General features: G+C 42.6%; 1 protein-coding gene across 2 annotated transcripts in view; it reads right to left on the bottom strand.

Moving 5' to 3' along the window:
- Window positions 1-23041, bottom strand: part of ARFGEF2 (ARF guanine nucleotide exchange factor 2) — a 629301-nt gene that overhangs the window by 172459 nt on the left and 433801 nt on the right. For both annotated transcript variants that reach the window (XM_085619427.1, XM_085619428.1), the window contains exon 33: window positions 14498-14552. In XM_085619427.1, the coding sequence (XP_085475553.1) occupies window positions 14498-14552 (55 nt within the window). The remainder of the gene's footprint in view (window positions 1-14497; window positions 14553-23041) is intronic.

Here is a 23041-nt window from a genome sequence, read left to right as displayed (position 1 = left end):
CTGTGAAATCACCAGAGCAAGACGCAATAAATCTCTGCCTATAATTCCTCTATGCACACAGAGTCATGTTTTCACATTAGTCCCAAAACGAAATTTCTTTGCCATTTTGAAAGCACACTTACTGCTCTTTTTTTTTCGGGCCAAGTGAAAATCACTTTTTACAATTGGAAATCACTTTTACAGACTGACACATTATAAAACCACTTTTTTTGATTTATTTAAATGCACATGTCCAAGCTGTTTTTTCAGACCCCCACCATGTGTATTCTCTGTGACTGCCTACAGTCCAGCAAGGGCAACCAGCCTTAGTGATGCTGAATGTATTTGCATTACAGACTTAAACCTGAAAACCCCACTCGCTTCTAAATACTGTGCATGACTATACATGGCAAGCACATGGGTGTGTGCTAAGACTCTGCTTCTTCCCCCAAAAATTCGCTCCCCCTTTCCATCTAATGCAACTGTGAAATCACCAGAGCAAGACGCAATAAATCTCTGCCTATAATTCTTCTATGCACACAGAGTCATGTTTTCACATTAGTCCCAAAACGAAATTTCTTTGCCAATTTGAAAGCACACTTACTGCTCTTTTTTTTTTCGGGGCAAGTGTAAATCACTTTTACAGACTGACACATTATGAAACCACCATGTGTAACTACAACAAAAACAATTCCCATTTCTATTATTCATTTCTTAAGTTACCACATACATCCCCTCTCAAACTGTAAACTCACCTTTAAAATTAGTTAGTTGTGAAAGAAATGTGACACTCAAACAGCAGATTATCAGAGCCAGGATCTCTGTTGTGTTCACCTCTCTCCTCTCAGCAGAACCAGATAATGGCAAACTTTCCCTCTATTTTTCCACACATATACATGTAAGTTTCAAATCTCAGTGCTTACCCCTTTTTTTCAAATGTAATCACACATTTCTATTGGTTGAAAACCAACCCTTTTCCAAAAGTACCCTTCCCCCAACTTGACTTCTGCCTAGTACCCTTCCCCCAACTTGACTTCTGCCTGCTACCATAGCAACAGCTCATGGAACACTGCTGTGTAGAGTTAGGTCAGAAGTTCGACACACAATGTTTCAATTCCACAGAGCAAGAGTGCTTGACTTTTCAAACCTTACAGCAAATCCATAGTACTGTTCTTTGGTTACACATTTTTTTGTACCAATACAAAACATGCTTCTATTAATTTACACATACAGCCTAGTTTTTATTCTAGAATGGTATGAAACAGCCAATCAGTTCTTTTTGTTTTGAAAAAAATATGTATGCCTCCATTTCCAAACTGTCTTTCTTTTCATATTGCCATTCTACTGAAAGACACCTCCTGAGTGCATCCAGTTCTCCTTTGAAGATGTTCACAGTGTGGATTGTAGGGCACAGCTATGTCTTCTGGAGTGAAAAGTTTGCAGAGAAAACAGGTATGATGAGAGACCTTGCTTTGCCAAATGTAGACATTAAATGGATTGGTCAGAGAGGGTTAAAGTGGCACCAATTGATGCCATTGGTGAAATCCTTCATTCAAATCCAACACCCTGACCTCATAATAGTGCACTGTGGTGGCAATGACCTAGGCACTTTGACTGGGGTAGGTCTGGAAATGCTTATGAAGGACACCTTTGCACAACTGTTTACACTTTTCCCTAAAACTGCCTTTGTGTTTTCCAACATATGCCAAAGGCAAAAATGGAACTGGTCCTATCATTTCTGTCCGCAGATTGACAAAGCAAGAAAGCACGTCAACAAATCTGTTTCTGCTTTCCTCCGTGACTATGGTATGGGTGCCATTTACCACAACAACTTGCGTTATGACATGCAAGACATTTATAGAGGAGATGGTGTGCACTTCAATGATGAAGGGAACAGAGTCTTCCTCTTGAACCTTAGACTCTGCATCGGTACTTACTTGTAGGTACCACTTAAAAAATGACTTCATAAACACAACAGCTCTTTTTAGAGCTCCCTAATTTCTAAACTCTTAAATCTGCTTTTCATTTATTTATTTTTATTTTTTTTACCGTACGCTTACGGTACGCGTACCCCGTGATTTTTTTTAAAATCAATAAATGTTTTTTTTGTACTTTTCTGTCCTTCTTTGACCCCCTTACAAATGTTAGGGGGTCTGTAACTCTCCTCATTGCCCCCTTTCCTTGTTTTCTCTGTTTTTTTTCTGAGTGAAACACACAAAATGGCGGCCGCCGCTTCCTGGTTTCGGCCGATTCGAATGTTTACTAAGATCTATGGGCCAATCAGAATCTCCTTCGCGCACGCCATGTTTCTTCCGTACGCTTACCGTAAGCTTACCGTACGCGTACCCCGTGATTTTTTTTAAAAATCAATAAATGTTTGTTTTGTACTTTACAGTCCTTCTTTGACCCCCTCACAAATGTAAGGGGGTCTGTAACTCTCCTCATTGCCCCCTTTTCTTGTTTTCACTCTTTTTTTTTCAGAGTGAAACACACAAAATGGCGGCCGCCGCTTCCTGGTTTCGGCCGATTCGAATGTTTACTAAGATCTAAGAGCCAATCAGAATCGCGCTCGCGCACGCCACCGTACGCTTACCGTAAGCGTACGGTAAGCGTACCGTAAGCGGGCTCAGATATATATATTGATTTAAAGGCTATTTTCTCAGAATCTACTGAACAGATTTACACCAAACCTACAAAAGGCACTTCCTTGACCTAGGGACTACCTCTCTGCCAAATTTTGAGTAATTCTGTTCAGCCGTTCGGGCTGTAGCTCGTTCTAAAGGTCCTATGGAAAAATGCATGGGAAAAACGCGTTTTGGGACCCCCCTTTTATCTCAGCCCCCGCTTGACGGATCCCCCCGAGACTTTCAGGGTAGGAGCGGAGCGTAGCGCCCCACCTATTTTGAGAAATTCGCGAGGATTCGTCGACCGGCGCCAAAGTTATTCAAAATAGAATGTTGAGGTTTTCCTATGGAAACGTGGTCCTAACTATAACTACCTACTGGCGACCGCCAGAAGGTAATATATATAAAATATATATTATATATATATATATATGTATATAATATATATTATATTATATATATATATATATACATATATATATATTTTTTTTAATTCATTTTTTAAAATTAAGCACAGGAAATTTCATACACATACACCCACCTTCAACCAGTGGCCGGTGAGGGAACAACTTATAACACCTACCCCAAACCCTTTTGCCCATGCCCAAGTCTCATCATGTCTTGCCTTTCAAAGGTTTCATTAAAGGCATTCTATGAATGTGTCTAAAACTTCCTCCATACACCGTCACAGACCACCATTGCCCCTATGTGTCTCAGCTATTCTTTATGCTTAACTATAGCTGGGTTCACTATGATAAGTCATATCCGTTCTATCTGTTATCTGTAGTATTTTAAGATATTTAGGATATGTTAGTTCATTAAATTCTCGTGCTAGAAACTTTATGCAGCTTTATGATGCTTCCTTGACATGGTTCCTTCCTGTGGCCCATTACTGCTGTGAGGCTGTTTGCCATTCACTTTTCAAATGGCGACAACGACCTGCTGGTGCACGATCTGATACAGCTCGAGTGACCCAATGTTCAATCTGAAGATACTTCAATTTCTTCCCCCTCCTGGATCCCATAGTCAAACTCAATCTGTTCGAAGGAGCAAAGACCTACATAATTGTAAAAGAAAAAAGTACCCAATTCTTTTAGCTCCTGTTTTCGGCTGTGAGCAAAAAGCCTCTCTTCGTGGCTGCGGATAAGTCTGGGTTTCCTGCAATAGGCGATAGTGGTGAAGGGAAGGCAGTGAGTCCCTCCAAGGTCCTTGGCTTATCGCAGGTAGCCAGGGTGGCTCTGGTCACTAAGGATGAGTCTAGGCTCTTTCCTATTCCATTCTACTATAAAAAGGAGCTGGGCTTCTTGGTAATAGTTGATTGGTTTGGAGACAACACAACACTCTCCATGTCAAATGTCAGGTAAGCATATTTCTTTGCAAGTCAAGGTTTCTTGCCTTCCCAAATAAAGCTCTCAATTAATCTCTGTAGTTCACTTATTATGCTTGGGAGGTTGCAAAAGAAATGTCTGCATCACGTATAGTGCTCTCTGGAGAAGAGTCATTTTGATCACAGCCAGTCTGCCCAAGAAGGGTAGCCTGCTCACCAGTCATGTTCAGAATTCTGAGTAGTTAAATTCTGCTGTTTTGTCTAGGGAGGATGCAATTACGACACTTATTTTATAGGTCTGGGAGTCAATTTTCCCTGAATGTCTGGATTATTCTTGACTTATTCAGACACAGGGGTCCATGTATAATGCGAAGAGGAGTGTAGACAGGAGGGAGCCCTATCTTGTACCCCTCCCCACTGTGAAATGCTCCAAGATCACAACATTGACCCTTGCACTCACTGTGGGCCGTGCATAGCCTCTCAGTGCCCATATCTTAAATCTAGGCCTAGGTCTATATTATCCAGGCTTCTTGTCTGATATGTCCGTGTCCAGCAGGTCTGGCTGGTGTGGCAATACTACTGAGGTTGTAACATCTGTAAGTTAGGAATCTATTCCCTCTCTTAGGGCATCTTTTACCTCTCTGGGGGCCTCCTCAGTGGTATAGAGATCCCTGCTAACTTTGCGACCTATGATCTCTATGATTTTGTCCCTGTTTGTCTTAGCTCTAATTCTACAGGTGAGCAACTAGCTCACTTTGTTGCCCCCCCCATAGTAATATTTCTGGTGTGTGTAAAGTAACGCAAGGATTAGATTTAAGTCCCATTGGGACATAACAAATGGAGAAGGGGGTAATATATGTTGCAACCCTTTGAGGAAACACATCACAACAGGGGATTTAAATAATGACGACTGGTTGGGCAACCGTAAAAAAGGAAAAAGAGCAGACAAATAATTTTTACCAGTGCCCAAAAAGCAAGGCATTGCTGGACGGGAGACAACACAAGCAACAGAACTTCGGAAAATATGGTGTGGAGTGGGTAAATCTGTTCAAGAGCGCACCATGCCATAAAGGTATCCTAACATCAGGCATATCCAGATTTGGAGGAGGTACGCCTAGCTGCCAGGATGACATCTACAACTTTGGGATGAAGATCAAACTCACCTGTCACCACTTAATCACGAAGCAAGGAGGTGGAGATTGCGCAGGTTTGGATGCAGAACCCTGGCCTGCTACTGCAACAGTACCTACCTCCTGAGGGGCAGCTGGATCAGAGGACAGATGCTTATGCCCAGGAGTTTGAGATGCTACACAGTCCTTTCCCAATCTGTGACTACTAAGATTTACTGGAGACCAGTCGGTCCTGATCTTCTTTAGAACTCTGGGTAGGAGAGGTATCAGCTGGAAGGTGTGTAGGATCTGGGTTCCTCTTGATGCAGACACATGTCTGGGATGCTTTAGAAACTCCAATGCACAAATGTGTTGACATTGTGAGTACTTGGCGGTGGTCAACAGGCCAAGCCAGGCTTCTTCCCCTTCACAGAAAAGACCCTGCACCCCCTCTTGATGAAAAAGTCATTTGAGATCTGCAAGAGGTTGAGGTCTTAGTTCATCCGCAATGGTTTTCAGGGAATACACCAGGTGGTATTTCACCAGAAAAAATCCTTGGTGGACCAGCCATGTCTTGAGATGCAAAGCACCCTGGCACAGGGTCCACGACCCCAACCTGCCCTGCTTGTTGCAGTGCCACACGGCTTTGGAGTTTTCCGGAACACCTGCACCAGCTTCATTTGATGCAGGGCAAGATGGCTTTCTACGCCATGCAGATGGGTTTGAGCGCCATAAGATTATAGAGCCAGGCCTCCGCCAGAGATGAAACACCTCTGATATCCATCTCTCCTGATTGGCTCCCCAATGCAAAAGTGATGCATTGGTCACTGTGAACTCTGGATGAGGTAAGGAAAGGGGTCTACTGCTGACCCACTTGCGGTCCCAAAGTCACTTCTACAGATCTTTTGCAGTCTCCTCCAAAATCTGGACCAGATTGGAAAGACCCCCCAGTGCAGTGTCCACAGGGACTTCAGATCCAACTGCAGGGCCGGCAGATCCCACTTGGCATGCTTGACCAGCAAGATGCAGGAGGCCATCTGTCACAGCAGCCTCAGAGTCATCTTCGCTGAGATCCAAGACAGAGGCTAAAACATCTGGCTTATAGTCTGAATGTCCTGGACTCTACACTCCAGGAGAATAGACACAAAACTGCACTTGCCCGCAATGGCTCCAATGGAAGGGAACGTCTGTGAAGGAGTCAGGTGTTACCCTGGCATTGTGATAGTGAACCCCAACAATGTTAATAGGCTCGCCGTAGTGTGGAGGTGAGCCCGCCTTCAAAAGCAAGCTGTTGAGGTTGGGGAAGACTGGAACCGTTGACCTCCAGAGTTGTGATGCAACCACCACCATCTGATAGGTCCAAATTTGGAGCACAGCGAACTGAAATGTCTGTGGCAAACCACAAATTGCAAATAATGCCTGTGGGCCTGCAGGACAGGGATGTGAAAATTAGTGTCCTGCAGGTCCAGTGCTACCGTCCAATCTCCAGGGTCGGGGACAGGGAACACCTGGGCTAGGGTGAGTATCTTGCTGTTGTGTCTTTTTCAGAAAGGCACTGAGAAGGCGAAGGTCTAATATGGGACAGAGGCCTTTGTCCTTTTTCGGCACCAGGAAAAACATGAATAACAACCAAGACCGACTTCTGGAGCCAGAACCCTCTCAATGGTCTCTATGGCCAAAAGACCTTGCACTTCCTACTGCAAGATACACATATGGTCGTCCATCATCCGTTCCGAAGTTGGTGGAAGGCACAACAAGGATTCGTAGAGTGGCAAAGCATAACTCTGCTGAATAATTTGTGGGACCCACTTCTCTGAAGTTAGCTTCCACCACCCTGACAGAAAGTGTTTTATCATGCCAACAAAGGGGAGGCTCTGTGCCACCAAGGGCACACTAAAGAGGTTTGAGAGGGGCGGCACCTGGGGCCATGGAAGACTGGGCTGACCCCGGTCTCTGTTGCTCTCTTCGAGGGGCACCACAGCTGCGGCCACAAAAAGGTTGTGGTGATTGATGCATTCGTTGGGGACGTTGGTGGTATTGGGAGCCCCTACCAAAGTCATGAAGGAGTACGCTAAAGAGGTTTAGGAGGGATGGTGGTATGGGCTGTGGAAGACTGTTGCCATTTTTGAGGGGCACTGCAGCCCTGGCTATGAAAAGGTTGTGGCGACCTGTTAGGGCTGCTGACAGTTTTGGAAGCCCCTACCAAAGCCATGAATGGGAAACAATTGCTGATGCGATTGGAAGGGAGACGCAGAAAGTCTCAAAGATTACACTGTGACCCAGACAAATTTGCTTTATCACTACACAATCAGAAGCCATCGAATGCCATGTCCATAAGACTGGCCGGAACGCTTGCAAACAGCAGGCATCTTGCACCCAGTGGCCTGGAGACACTGTGCCATATTTATAACAGAAAATAAAGCCAATTGTTTAAATAGGAGGGATGTAAAGTGAAGACATTTGCTTCTATTAAGACGTAATTGGCTTAATTGAAAGTGAAGAAAAACATTGACTCGATGATTCATAGAAATGCTTTTAGCCACTTTAAATTTCTACCATTTGAAACAAATGACAGCATTTTTCTGTTAAAATATGGCAGTGTCTAACGGACACCGGAAGCAAGAGGCCTGCTGTTTGTAAATGCAACACTTTGCAATGGATAAAGTTAAAATGAAGAGATAACTTAATAATTTAGTTAACTGTTCGTTTTAAAGTTCTCCCATTTAAAGACATTCTGGAACATCATTTTGTTCTCATACTCCAATGTTGAGTTGACAACGACTTTTATTTAAGAGTTAAATACCTTGGTGCCTCATACTTCACATTTGTGCCCTGGTTCATAAATCTGACTCCAGCACTGCTCATTATCAGGACCTGCATCTGCAGCCAGAAGATAAAAAGTAAATAGAGCCTTCCCCTAACTTTAAAAGGAAAATGTGACCCTGTGTTTATTAAAAAAAGGAACTCAAGGTTGTGAGCTACTCTGAAGGTGTCTGGTTGGAGGCACCTGGTCTAGTGATATACTGGTCATCCTTTACCAGCGTGACCCTTGTAGTGGTCTGGGGGACTTGACCATAGGACTAATATCCCAGAAAGAGTAGCTGTATCTGCTCATCAGACAAGTAGCATTTAAAGACCGGAGAGCTAAGAGTCCCGACAAAAATACTTTCTTGCTCACACTCTTTAGAATCCCTGTGTGGTACAGCTGCTGGGAAATAGACTTTTGCTAGATGCATGAGGAGGCTTGCGCCATGAGGCTTTCTGGTGACTGATACATAGATAGAAATGCAAGGTATCTAGGAGCTGCTTTAAACCATCTAGCTATCAGGCAGTTTAAGACTGAGGCCTAGGTGGGATTGGTGGAGCAGTGCCTCATTAAATGGTAACAAGGACTCCACTGCTGGTACAGGCAACTCCAATACAGATGCTCTCTTCCGCAATATTGCACAGAAGGATAATACTTCTACAGGGGCTGGCCCTGCAAGAGATTCCAATTCAGTCTCAGGGGATTTGTCCAACCGGCTAGCTTTTTGTAATGCAAAGTAATTGGCTGTATTTGAAGAGGAAGTGGGCTGCCTCACAGTGCTGTGTAGCACGATTTGTGGCATCTGGGCACTGTCCCAGTTGGCGCTAAAATGTCTTCAATAGTTTGCAAGTAATGCTGATGTAAGGTAGCCTACTGAAATTTTCTCTCATACTTAATCTACTCTACCATCCTCTGAGCTTCCCTCCAGGACCTCATTTAGCTATTTTCAGACTTGAAAGTCTGAGGAGGGAGTACCTTCCTAAAGAATTTGGAATTGGTATCCTGTCCATATGTACTTGAATGAATGGTTCCAGAACAGTAAGTGCTTGTAACTTGCTAGCACAGCTAAGGGAAGTCATTGCTACAAGAAAAGCCATCTTCCATGAAAGCACTGAAACTCAGAAGAATGAAGAGGCTCAAAAGACGGTCCCACCAACCTGTTGAGATTCATATTCCGGTTCTAAGCAGGTGCTGAAGGTGTTCTTAGAGATACAACCCTTTTATGGCCCTCCAGAAATGCTTTGACTACAGGAATCCTGAAAAGGGATGAGCGTTCCCTGTTCTTCAAGTATGCAGCTACAGCTGCCAAGTGAAGAAGCATGAAAGTAGACACTAGCCGTGAGTTCTGAAGAGGTAAAATGCAGGAAATGATGTCTTGCACCTTCAATGAAAGGCAGTATTGAACAAAAAGCTTCCACTTTGCAGCACAGCATGCACATGCAGTGATTGCTTGTGCTTCTTGCAAAATAACCATAAACTCCTCTGGGAGGTTCAAGTACAGGAGCTATAAGACCTTAGGTGCCAATTAGCTAGATTTAGCTGTCCGGGTATTTGATTGTGCCTTGCTGTAGAGTGAGAAGGTCCAGCCTGATCGGGATCTTCTTGTGTGGGCTGATGACATTTCAAGGAACATCAAGTACCAATGTTATCTGGCCCACAATAGTGCCACCAGAAAGAGGGTCATGGAAACTTGCCTCCTCTTCTTCACCATGTAGGGGATGAGTGGGAGGAATGGAAAAAAATAGGCAAATATCCCTGGCCAATTCATCAGTAGTGCTTTACCCCTGGTCTGTGGGTGTGGGTATTTGCAGGCAAAGTATGGTGTTCTTGCCTTTTCTTGATTGGAGAAGAGGTTGATTGCTGGGCTCTCACATCTCTGGAAGTACCTTTTAAGGACTTAAGAGTGGATTTCCCATTTATGGACTTCGTGATGCGTTCTGCTTAGAAGGTCTGGAAAGTCGCTGTCGACCCCTGGCAAGTGTTCCATCAAGACCTGTATGTTGTGGTGAATCGCCCAGTGCAAAATCTGTTGTGCATTGGTAAATAGCAGATGTAAATGAGTGCTCCTTGTTTTTCTATGTAATACATTACCCTCACGTTGTCCGTCTATATAAGGACTACTTTGCCACAGATGAGTAACATGGAATAGGCTTTGAGCACTAGGTAAATGGTTACTAACTCCAGGCAGCTGATGTGCCTGCTCGGATTAACACAGTCCCACATGAGTGAGTCTATGAGCGATGCCTCGGTGGTAATGGTCATATGCGTTGGAGAGTCCAATAAAGGCCTGCCTAGCTACAGATTGTTGCTCGTCTACCAGTGCAGAAAGTGCTGTTTGCTGGCATTTATCAATCTTAGATCTTTCAATTGACCCTCCGCTTTTGACCATTGGCTGGAGAGGCACTTTGCAAGGGGCACATGTGCAATCTGGCATGCGGTGAACTTGCTATCCATGATGTCATCCACCCCTGCAATTTCACTGCAGTTGTTCCTGTTCCTGGGTGAGTAGACTGAAAAAAAGATAGCAACTGTTGAACTGCCAGTGCCCTCTGCTCGTTGGAGTGGATTTTCCCTGTGACAGCATTTAGGACCGACCCTAAAAATGGTTGGATGGGCTGAGATTGTGTTTTTTTTGCATACACTGTAAACACTGAAGGGTATAGAAGGTGGAGTGCTGTCTGGGTGTGTGCTAGACATTGTTCCTTGCTGCTGCTCTTGATCAGTTATTCATTGAGATAAGGAAAGACATGGATGCCTGCTCTTTGCAGATGAGCGGCCATGACAGCTAGACATTCAGTGAAGGCCAGTGGGTCTGTTATAACACTGAAGGGCAGTACTGCAAACTGGTACAGCTCTACATTTACCAAAAACTAGGGGTAATTCAATTTAATTGGCTCGCCTCCCCACAGGATAGCTTATATGACCATCTGAACCACGCCAAATCAGACCTTTCTCCAAAATTACTCAGAATCATCTACTGAGTGCCTTGAAATATACTATGCCAAACCTCTTGGGGTCAATTGAATGCGATGCTCAGGAGGTCGACTACTATATTCGCTCCTCGGTGGAGAAACTAGCTCCCCTCCCAGGTCGAGTGCCAGGCAGAAACAAGATTTAAAGCACTTGGTTTAGGGACGCCCTGAAACAGGAGGAAAAAATATGTTAAAAGGCAGAAAGGACTAGGAACAAAAATTACAGTATAGAGGACAAAACAATGAATAAAAAGGAACTTAAGAATTATGTGATCTTGATAAATTCTACTAAGAGAAGTTAATGAAGGAAAGATTGTAAAAAACTTCTCAGATTCGGTTGCCTGCCATAGAAGCAAGGACCATTCGAGCCAAGTGGTGTGAACAACTGGCCTCTTTCTTTCATAACAAAATACAGGAGAGTCAGAATAGCTTAACTACAATTTGGACATTGGAAGTTGAAGCTCCTAGACCAACCTCGAACCCTAGCAATGTGTCCTGCCTTTTATCCGAGATTAATTCTGTCTCACCGGGAGACTCCAGAGTGACTATTTAAATCTTAAATCAGGACCCCTGTCCGATCCCTGCCCCCATTCTCTTCTAGCTTTTGGGAGTACACCCAGACATGAACTCCCTGATAAGTAAATTCGTGGCAACGGCCACCATCTTGTCCTGCTGCAAGCAGGCTAAAATCTTACCCCTTCTAAAAAAAACTACAAACTGTTCAAAAAGCGGTTGCTCGACTTGTTCTCAGTCTCTCTAGACTGGAGCATTTCTCTGAACATTTAAGGAATTTGCATTGGCTTCCCATGAATAAGCGTATTTTATTCAAAATCCCTGCTCTTGATGCGTAGAGCGCTACATCATTCTGGGCCTGGCTAGTTGTAATCCAAGATTTCCTGCTATAACCCTAATAGAAACATACCTCCTCAAATAACTATCTGGCCACAGTACCAATGGTCTGTCTCTCTAAAGCTGGAGGGCGGTCCTTCACCCTCCTGGAACGTGTGGGTTGGAACAAGCTCCCCTCAGAACTTCCGCAAACAGAGGATGGGGGTTTTTCAGGAAAAAAAACAAAACCTGGCTTATTGCTGAGTAGCCTATAATAAGTTTCTCATCATTTCCTTAGATTCCGCATAGTGCTGGGACACTCTTGAGTAGCTACACACTTAACAAATCCCTATTCATTAATTCATACTGTGATGGGTGGGGTAAAGTAAGCACCCTTGAGGTATCAAAGTCTAGATAGCAAATACAATTGTTATCTTTTGCAGGAACCGGCGAACTAAAGCAGGGCCCGATGTCGCAGCTAGCAAACATGTCGGTGTTAGAGCCATTGTATAAAACGTTCTAACCCACTGGCACAAAAAACACAATATAAGGGTGGAGCCAGTTCCAATGTGCATTGCGAACGAAGGGAGGAGCCACGCTACATAACAGGACTCAAAACTTTGAAGAGAAATAACTTGTAAGGTCAGAGCCGAACACCAGATGCCATAAGTGTGCCAAGCATGTGTATCTACAGCAACACATACTACAAACACACAGATTACCAGATCTCTGCTACCCTTTGAACTTGACACGGATTCCTGCCACCCTAAACAAAATCCGTGACTTCGCATAGGTAGAACTACTGTCTTTGAGTGATGAGTATTTGAGTACAAGGATTTTTACTACTTTAATCAGGCAGCTCAGCAGCTGGGTCTTCAACCCACTGAACTGTTCAGTCCAAAACCCACAGTGAGTAACCACTGAAGCAAAACACCAGAAACATCACTTTATCACTATGGCCCCCTGATTATGACTGCCCGTAAACATGATGTAGAGCTGTGGAGACCCAGAGCCAACCCAAGCTAGTCCTGTGATGATGGTGCCTCTCTGATGAGGGTCTGATTCTCAATAAGAATATCCCACTCTGGCACTTGAAACAGGGTCAGTAGCTATTGTCTTTTCAAGCTCTTTGGAGGTGTTTGGTCTTGAGAAGAATGGCATTGCTGCTACACAGAGTGATGATGAGGAACAACTCCTCTTGCCCTGCTCGAGGTTCCATAAAGACTTTAGACACAATTTCTGTGACAAACTCCCTTTGAGTAGGTATGTAACCAACAGGATTTTTGCAGTCCATGTGAGCCTTGAAGACTAAAGTCTTTGGGTAGAAATATCCTTTTGTTAAAATAGGCACAGAGACAAAGTAGTGAAAAGTTCATGAGTGGTGTCACCGACATGCAGAAAAAAGTAACAAGGATGAAGGGGCGCAGTGGCGAAATTGGAGTGGATCATCACAGCTGCATAGAGATTTGAAAGTCGAGACTGAAGCAACTTGCATAAAGTCAGCAATCGGAAGGTTATCAAAGAATAGTGCAATTTTAAGCCATCCCATCGTTATTACAAAATAACACATTTCAATAAATGATTAACTGATCATTTTTATTCAAAGTCCTGACAACTACTGGTCATTAAGCACATAGAAATACAAATATTACAAGTTCTGAAAAGATTAATACTGAATGTCAACATAATTCAATAATAATGGATTATTTGGTCAAATATGGCTTCTGTTACATATTACTTACAAACCCTTTTATGCTACGATTCCAGTGTCTTAGAGTGGATTCCTCCTCTTCCTCAAGAGGAAAAGATAATATACCACAGAGTACTAATCAACCATCCTAGCTCTGCACTGTCAATGCAGTAAAAGTATTTCAAAGCACTAATGTTTAAACAGTTACCAACTGATTGATCTCTTTAAGCACTGGATTACAGTGTGCGGCACTTGATGTATGATAGAAAGGGTGCACACCATTATTTCATCCTAACATTCATATATATATGGGATAAAGTAGCACCCTGCGGTACATTACAAGGATATTGCAAATCTCTGAAGAGTTTCATGACCATATAGAGAAACGCAAAAAGAACAATTGATGGACAGAATGTTGAACAATGTCAAACATTTACCCCAGTACAGAGATCTTGGCCTAAACTGCCAGGCCAGGTCCTTATCATTTATGGAAGTACGTACTTTATTCCTCATAATACATGGTCACACAATCACCTTTCCTGAAAATCACACAAATCCTTAGGGGGTAACTCTCACTTGAGAGAGAGAGCATCTTTGCAAACAAAGAACAACATTAGAATCTCAAATGCAAAATTAAATACATCAAGAAACCTGTTAGATATTAGCAGCAAAAATATATCAGAAGCAGTTTAATACAAGTTTTTTTTAAAAAGGGCAGTAGAAATATGCAAAGGGATCGAACGTGTTTATAATTACCCAACGTGAGCAAAAAATAAACACATTGCTATAAATATATCCTTTCTTATTATTAATGTACATCTAGAAAAACAGAGCAAAAGAAAAAAAATGTTTGTTTTGCTCTGTAAACAGCTGCTTTAATTATGCTCTGCAACCTGACCTGTCTCGCCTCTCGGCTGCTTGTTCTGGAAGCAGGCACTGTGATATAATAACTCAACAGTAATAAGTTACTACAGTTGAGTTCTGATTGAATTTCTTTATAATTGGTGCCTGAGTGCTTCACAAGTTGCCAATTATAAATACATTAGACACTGTTTATATACAGGGATTACAGAATCCCATGTACTATAACGCAATAATGGGAATCTTCAAGAATGTGCTATGGGATGTAGGTACAAGGAAACAGTAAAAGAAAACAACTTACAAAGTGCTTTTCTGAGTTATCATCCTCCATTCCAGATGGTCTCCACGTAAGTAAGCTAGAAACACATGTGCACTGATTAATTAGATTTATGCAATAGATTTTCTAATCATTACAAAGAACATCCAATATAAAATGAAGTAAATTAAAACTGCAGTACAACATAATAGTTAAGGACAGTCTGGGGACTAAGCAAAGCAGAGTAAACTAGATTCATTAGCCCTCAAACCAATAGATCATAAACCATGAGGCTGAGGTCACAAGAACTCTGAGACAATATAGAAATTTAGTACAAATTGTTATGTATTTTTAGATTTCATATTTATTTTGGGGTATGTAGACTTGATAAGGCGTTTTTTAAAAATATGTAAATGTTTATTTAAAACAGTGAGTGAAATATTCGACTATACTTTTTGGTTGAAAAGAAGAAAACAATACTTAATTATGTAATTAAGAATGTAGATTTATTTTATAAACACTATTTCTGCAAAATCGAGATATTCCTGAAGCTGGGCTTATGATGCAGCTAAAATAGTTATTGATTGAAATTAGGAAGTTTATTTTTTATTTTTTTTACCTTTCGGGAACAGATTGCTGTTAAAATAATAGACAATGGTCAGGGCCAGTGCATTTTTGAGATTCTGTGGCTTTTACTACATACCTTTGGATTGGTAAACAATTGCAGATTTCAACAAAATGTTGTTTGTAACTAAAAAGGATAAAAGAATTACCGCCAGGGAATGTGCAGCCGGATGCTACATAACTAACCATTTGATATGACATCATTTAGATAACCCAATCGCATAATTTGGTCCTCCATTATCGCATAATACTAGAGTCCCTGACAATAGTAAAGAATTGCAGAGTGGTTTGAGGGCTGTTTTTATTATAATGAAACCCATATTTCACAGGGTCCCATGCAATACTTACTTTTTTCACATTCCCCTATAAAATCTGGGTTTTTTTACCACTGCATTTTTCTGCAATAAAAGCGCCCAACAGGTAATGCAAAGTATATATGTGTAGAGCGTAATATGCTGTTTGTTGCCATTGTTGAGTGTCAGAAGGGCAGTGACTCGCAACAGGCAAAGCCTGGAGTAAGTCATGTGCCCCCATGCTTCCCCAATAATGGTAATAATGAAAATGTTACTTGCAACTTAACTACCTGTAGCTTGTAGTGCCCTGGATTCATATGCTTTGTACACTCCTGCCATCTAGTGTTGAGCACAGAAGTTGCTAGTTTTTGTTCTTCAAACTATATGGTTTCAGTTTCAAGGTCATTTGTGATCCCACTCAGAAATCCACAACACATAAGAAAAAAGACTCCACTTCAAATTGTGTTTTTTTAACCTACGCGTGAGTTAAGGTAAGTGTAGTGCAAAGACCAAGTGGAGTAATTGTGTGAAGGTGCATTGTGAAGGAAAATATAATGCGATTAATGTAAAGCACTTGTGTCATCCGTTTGCATCCTGGACTAATGTTCTAACAACTGTCTGCCTAACCTATGCCTCCTGTCGAGCATGAATTTACAAACAATATTTTTTGGAACTGCGTGCTGTGGAAAATGCAGAAGCGTTGCAGATATCCGCGAGAGGTAAGTCTCCAAGGAAGGCTGCTGGGGATCCCTTCTTGCAAATATGCAGCGTGTGCAGAGTATGTTTGGCATTCGCAAACAAGGTTTTGAGAAAGTAACAGCTGCACGGTTTTCTGAATGGATTTAGTACGGTCAATGTAATACACTGGAGTGCTCTTTATGTCTAATGTATTCAGTGCTCTTCATGTCATCGACTGAGGTTGCAGAAACAAAATATATAAGCTGATGGCCTATTTGACATGAAATGGGGGGTTAATCTTTGGCAGGAAACATAGATTTGTCCTCAAGACAATCCGATCCTTATGAACTCAAGTTAAGTTCTGTACTTCGCTGACTCAATGAAGCGATCAATATTACAAACACAACTTTCCATGAAAGACATTGCTTTTGACAAGAATTTAAGGATTTAAGATGGATGCCCCATAATGCCTTGTGATGTCCTTAGAAATTATCCTATTGGGGCCCTTCATAAATGCTTTGATTGCTGGGATCCAAAACAAAGATGCATGATGTATTTTTTGCATGTGGGTAAAAACAGCTGCTAAATTACGTTTAATAGATCCTGACGTTTGAGGGTGTAACAGGTAACAAAATAATGCTCTGACCTGAAGCTTGCAGAGTCTGGGTGCATCTTCTCATACAGTAATGGACAAATGATTTCCATTTTGCAGCATAACCCGCTAGAGAGGTAGGTCTGACAGTCTCATGCAAAATGAGCATACACTCTGCTGGAAGTTGCAAGTAACCGTGCGCAAGACATCAGGTACCAAATTGCAAAGTTAATTTGCTTGAATTTTGAATAGCTCAATTGACCCTGAAGTTGTCAGGACATCAGCTCACAAGAGCAACTTTATTTTGTTTATGGACATATTCCCAGCAGCGCTAAGTACCAAGGCTGCCTTGCCCACATTGGAGTCCAGAGAATGAGTGCCATTAACATTTTTCTCAACTTCCTCACAACCTATGGGATCAGAGGTAGTGGAGGAAAAGCATAGGCAAATATCCCTGACCAATTCATCCAAATGGCATTGCCCCAGCATTGTGGATGCGAGTGCTTGGAGGCGAAGCAGTAGTGAAGTGATTGAATTTGGGAGTCCTCATTGGCAGAAGTAGTTATACAGTATTTGGTGACTCATCTTCCACTAGTCTACTTATTGATGCTTCCTGCTTAGCAGCTTCGCAAAGTTTTTGTCCACCCGAGGCAGATGCTCCGACAGAAGCAGAATTTAAAGGGATTGGCCCTTGCCATATCAATTGTGACAATGCTGACAGCTAAGGTGAATGAGTGCAGGAGACCATCATCCCCAACAACTTAATGATCATTGTCACTATTATAGGATGTGACATTTGCCAAAGTGGGAGTGACCTATAAAATGCCACTGCTCTCTCTTGGTTGGGCTAGGCACTACATACGAACAAGTTTAATGCCAGCATTAAAAAAGGGTTGCATCTGCTGTGGAAAGAGCAGAGACATTTTTGGCATTGGCTGTGAAATTTAATCTATGTTACTCAACATAGCCTATTGAGTGTATACTAGGCATTGCTGGTAGCTGCTACTATTTATCATATAAATATCCAGATTTGGAAAGCATGACGGGCACTACAGTGCATGTGTGCTGCAGCCACTGCTAGACACTTGGTAAAAACTCTTGTGGCTGTTGTGATCCCAAAGAAAAAACTTTTAACTGGTAGTGTTCTCCAATTACCACAAATCTGAGGTAGAGCTAGATGGTGTGTCGGGTGAATGGGAATGTGAAAACAGGCCTCCTTGAAATCAAGGGATGGCATACGATCTCCGGCCAATACAGCACACTGCTCTCCTGAGCAGTGAGTGGAATGATGTACTTCATCTTGAAATGCTCAAACAGCATGTAAAGGTTTAGTGACCTGAGGTCTAGGATAGGCAGTATGGTGCCCCCTTTCTTTAGGGTACAGAACAAAAGGGAGTGTACCCCTTGACCCCTTTGGTGTGGAGGAAAAGGTTTTATGGTGCCTCTGCTGAGAACCTGTGCACCTATTCTTTCAAGAGTGGCTGATGTTTCCAACTGATGGCAAGGGGGGTTGTTCGGTGGTGGGGTGTGAGACTCCAAGCAGTACCCTTGCAGGATGAAGGAGAAGAACCACTTGTCTGAGGGTATTTACTGCCACTTTGGAAGGAATAACCTGATTCATGCCCCAATAGGTATTGCATAATTGGAGGGATTGGTGGGTAGGTCACTGCTTGGAGGTGGATGAGCACTTTCCATAGCCGCCTTTACCTTTCTCACTGAAACCTCCACTGGTGAATGCCTTTTGGACTTGTCCCCCCTGAAATGTCTACATTGTGTTGCTACTGAAGCTTGGACGCCCGGTCTTGCCTTTTGTCAAAAGAAACAGTCTTACCAGTTTGCATCTGGAGTGCATCCATAGGTTTGGCCATGTCAGTATTATTTTTTTTTAATCTTTTCCATCAATGGTTCCCACTAGAGACAAAACTATTGTTTACCATAAAAGGAACTTTGATGGCATGCTTTTGGACTTCAGAACAGAAACCAGACACTCACAGCCAGGCAAGCCACCCGAGGATGATATTTGATTCAGCTCTCTGGATTCTATAACCACCACTTCCAATGAATAACAAATATTGACATTTAGGTGGATCTCATCCCATTTACGAGTTCCCTGCTACGTTTACGGTAAGCCTCAAGGAGATGTTGGACTAGCTGTTGCATCTCCTACCAGTGGTACCAACAGAGTTGGCTAGGTGCTGCTATGTTGCTACTGCCACGCGCTTTCCAACTGCTTTAGTCATGCGACTTTCTTTCTCCTTTTTCCATGGCAGATGCTTTTGAAAGGTGTATATGTAAAGCAGGTTGTCAGGTGCCGTCTTGTACTTCTGTTTGATCCAAGAGCCTGACCTTGATCACCTCGTTAAATATTTTCACTGTGCATTTTGTCATGTTTTTCGTCATGAACAGAAATTATACAGACCTTTTGGTCTTCGTAAGGTCTCTTTCAGGAAGTCATCATTCTCATCCATGACACCCAGTTTAACCTTGTGGAGGTCAGCTGCTCGTTGGATTATAGAGTGATACTCTGATGCATCACTCAGAGGTGAAGCATTCACTGGATATGGCTCAAGGCTGGTGTCAAGCTGAGGGTCTAATCCAAAGTCATTCCCTCTCATTTGGTGTTACAGGAAACTAGTGGGGATCCTGTGGGTCAGTCAGCGTGTATGGATCATGACGGCGAAAGTGAAAGCTGAGGAGACTGTGGTGGTGGAGGAGGAGGAGCGGGACTGGGTGAAGGCTGAGGAACAGGGCAGGTATTGCAATCTCCTCTGAAATCTGAACATGGTCGGAGAGGGCCGAACAACTCAATCCCTCGTGGTCTCTCGGCATGCACAAGATGCAAACCCAGAGTTAGACCGAGCAGGGAAATTGGCTTTTACCTTTGGGAAAGAACTGGATGAGAGGTCATGTCATTTTTTTCATGTGTACTTGTTTAAAAATGTATTTAACCAAAATCTGGGTCCAAAGAGTTAAGTGTGAATAGTGAGCAAAAACAACATTGATGAGGCCTCAATACTACTAGGAGAGGTGTGTATCTGTGCAAAGACATTGTAACATAAATTGAAGAATGCATTAAACAGTCTCCCATAACTATTTCACCGTACAGTGTGGAAATAAACTGGAATCTAACCTTGGCACTGTTGGGATAAAGACACAAATGTGTTGTTAAATGTGCAGTTACTGTAAACACTATTATTGAGCAATATTTATTTTTGCTGGTACAATTTGTATGTGAATATGTTATTTACCCAGTAAGCATCTGTTCGTGGCATTTAGTGCTGTAGATTCACACTCTCTGCATACTCTTGCCATCTAGTGTTGGGTGCAAAGTTGTGCAAGTTTCTTCGAAGAAGTCTTTCGAGTCACGAGGTCTAGAGACTCCTCCTCTCTGTGGTGATGCACAGGGGCATCTACTCCATTGTTAAATTGGTTTTTCGCAGGCGGGTGAGAAAGGACTGTAAAGTACGTGTAAGTAATGTGATGACCATGCTAAATGTATAAATATGGAAAATACTAGTAAATGTAAGGAACTACAACGGCCACAGATATCTGGGGAGAAGGGTGGGCAAATGTGAATCTACAGCACTAAATGCCACAAACAGATGCTTACAAGATAACATATTCCGTTCGATGGCATGTATGGCTGGAGATACCCATGCTCTGCATAGACTGTAAAGCAGTCCCTCCTGATAAGTGGTGGCTAACCTGTGGGTGTTGCAGTGGTTTGAAAAAGGGTACGTAGCATTGCCTGCCCTACATTGGCTTATTGGCGTGCTAAAACATCCACACAATAATGTTTGGTGAAAGTGTGTGGTGTGTACCGTTTAGCTGCTTTACATATGTCAGCTATGGGAATATTATCTAAAAAGGCACAGTTGTTCCCTTTTTACGAGTAGAGTGTGCTCTCGAAGAAACAAGTAAAGGTATTTTGGCTTTAGTAAGGCAAGGCTGAATGCACTCAACTATCCATCTGGCTATGCCTACCTTGGACATAGGGTTGCTTTTGTGTGGTGGTTAAAAGGGGACAAAAAGTTGCTCAGACTTTCTGAAATTTTTAGTTCTATCAATGTAAAACATAAGCGCTCTTTCACATCTAATGAATGAAGAGCTCTTTGCGAAACAGGATTAGGTTGAGGGAAGAAAACTGGCAATTTAATGGATTGATTGATATGAAATGGTGAAACTACCTTAGGTAGGAATTTAGAGTTGGTTCGAAGAACCACCTTGTCTTCATGTATTTGGAAGAATGGTTCTTCTAAGGTGACTGCCTGGAGCTCACTAACACGTGTGAGTGAAGTTATGGCGATTAAAAATGCCACCTTCCAAGAAAGAAATTGAAGTGGGCAGGAGTGTAGAGGCTCAAAAGGAGGTCCCAACTTGTGAGTACTATATTAAGGTTCCATGAAGGTGCAGGAGAAATCCTGGGTGAAATAACATGTTAAAGTCCTTCCATGAAGGCTCAAGTGACTGGAATTTTAAAGAGGGAGAGGTGCTGTCTATTTTGAAGACAGTCAGCCATAGAAGCGAGATGGCAGCATATATAAGTATATGCTTAAACCGCCTTTTGTAAGTGAAGTAGATAACAGATAATATTTTTACGGCAGCTGTGAGAGGGTCAACTTGTTTTGAATGGCAGTAGAAAACAAAATATTTCCATTTTGCTGCATAGCAGGCCTTAGTGGTAGTTTTTCGTGCTTCTTTGAGAAGTATTCATACATTCTGCTGGTAAGTTTATGTAACCAAATTCTATGACCTCACAAGCCAGATTAATAGGTTGAGAGATTTGGGATCTAGGTGTTTGATTTCTCTGTGATTTTGAGTGAGAAGGTCTGGCCTGTTGGAGAGCTCCACGTGTGGAACTACTGAAAGGTCTAGTAAAGTTGTGAACCTGATGAGCTGACAAACCTGAGTGGGAGCTACTAGGATCATTATTAGAGACGTCTGACAGAGTTCTGAACCAGAAATGGAAGGAGAGGGAGAGGTGGAAAAATGTAGGCAAATATTTTAAACCAACTCATCCATAGTGCATTGCCTTGCGATAGTGGGTGTGGGAACCTGGAGGTAAAGTTTGCGCATTTTGAGTTTTCTGCTGTGGTGAAAGGTCTATTTAAGGGAAGCCCCTCTCTGGGAAGTAGGGTAGGAGGACTTGTGGGTGGAGTTCTCATTTGTGGACTTGTTGCTGCATGCTGCTGAGCAGGTCTGCAAAGCTGCCACCTGTTCCCAGAACGTATGCCGCTAACAGGTGAATGTGGTGATGTACAGCCCAGTTCCAGATGGTCAGAGAGGTATAAGAATTGTGTAGACCGTGTCCCCCCTGTTTTTGAAGATAATACATCGCTGTCATATTGCACATCTGAACTAGGAAAACCTTGTTAGTCAGGTGAGGTAGGAATGCTTTCAATACTAAGTGAACAGATTGAAGCACTAGGTAGTTAATGTGAAGAGACAGGTACTTGGAATGCCATAGTCCCTGCACTGTGAGGTCTTGTAGGTGAGCACCCCATCCCGTCTTTGATGAGTCTGTTGTGAGAGTGATGTGGCGAACAGGGTCAAGAAAAGACTGCCCTTTAAATAGGTTGTTGGTGTTCCACCATTGCAGAGAAAGGTGAGTGTGGTGGTCTATCAACACCAGATCTTCCCACTGACCATGTGACTGTGACCACTAACGAGGCAGACATTGCTGTAATGGACAGATACGTAATCTGGCATGGGGAACTATGGCAATGCAGGAAGCCATCAGCCCTAGGAGACGCATGACCTCTTTACTATTAGTTGATGGTTGATCTGAAACTGGGGCAGTGTTGTCCGAAAGTTTTTAATTCTCACAGGATTGGGCTAGGCTAATCCGGATTGTGTGTTCAGGATTGCTCCTAAGTATGGTTGAACTTGTAATGGTTGTAGGTGAGATATGGGGATGTTGACAATAAACTCCAATTTCTGAAAAAGATCTATGGTGATCTGAGAGTGTTTTGATAAGCCAGTTGGATAGTGTTTCTGCGCAGATACTGCAAATGGCAAGATTTTTAGCTGATAATGTTTGAGTGCAATGACAAATCTCAAGTCTTCGTGATGAGTGGGGTGAATTGGTAGGTGGAAGTAAGCATCCTTTAAGTTTGATGTTGCCATAAAGTCACCTTGCTGGAGAAGTGGACTGACATATGTAAGGTAACCATGTGGAAGTGTTCTGAAAGGATGTATTTGTTTGAGGGCCTGAGATCTAAGATTGACCTCAAAGACCCATCCATTTTGGGGATTAGGAAGTATAGAGAGTATACTCTTGAACCCTGATGTTGAAGAGGGATGGGCTCTACAGTACTTTTGAGGAGAAGAGCGTGAACTTCCTGTTTGAGTAATGTTTGATGCTCGTATGACTTTTTATGAACACAAGGCGGGATGTTGGGT

The sequence above is a fragment of the Triturus cristatus genome, chromosome 7, assembly GCF_964204655.1.
Source record: "Triturus cristatus chromosome 7, aTriCri1.1, whole genome shotgun sequence".
Lineage (NCBI taxonomy): Eukaryota > Metazoa > Chordata > Amphibia > Caudata > Salamandridae > Triturus > Triturus cristatus.
Note: the sequence above shows the minus strand (reverse complement) of the source record. Positions and strands in the feature narration are given on the sequence as shown.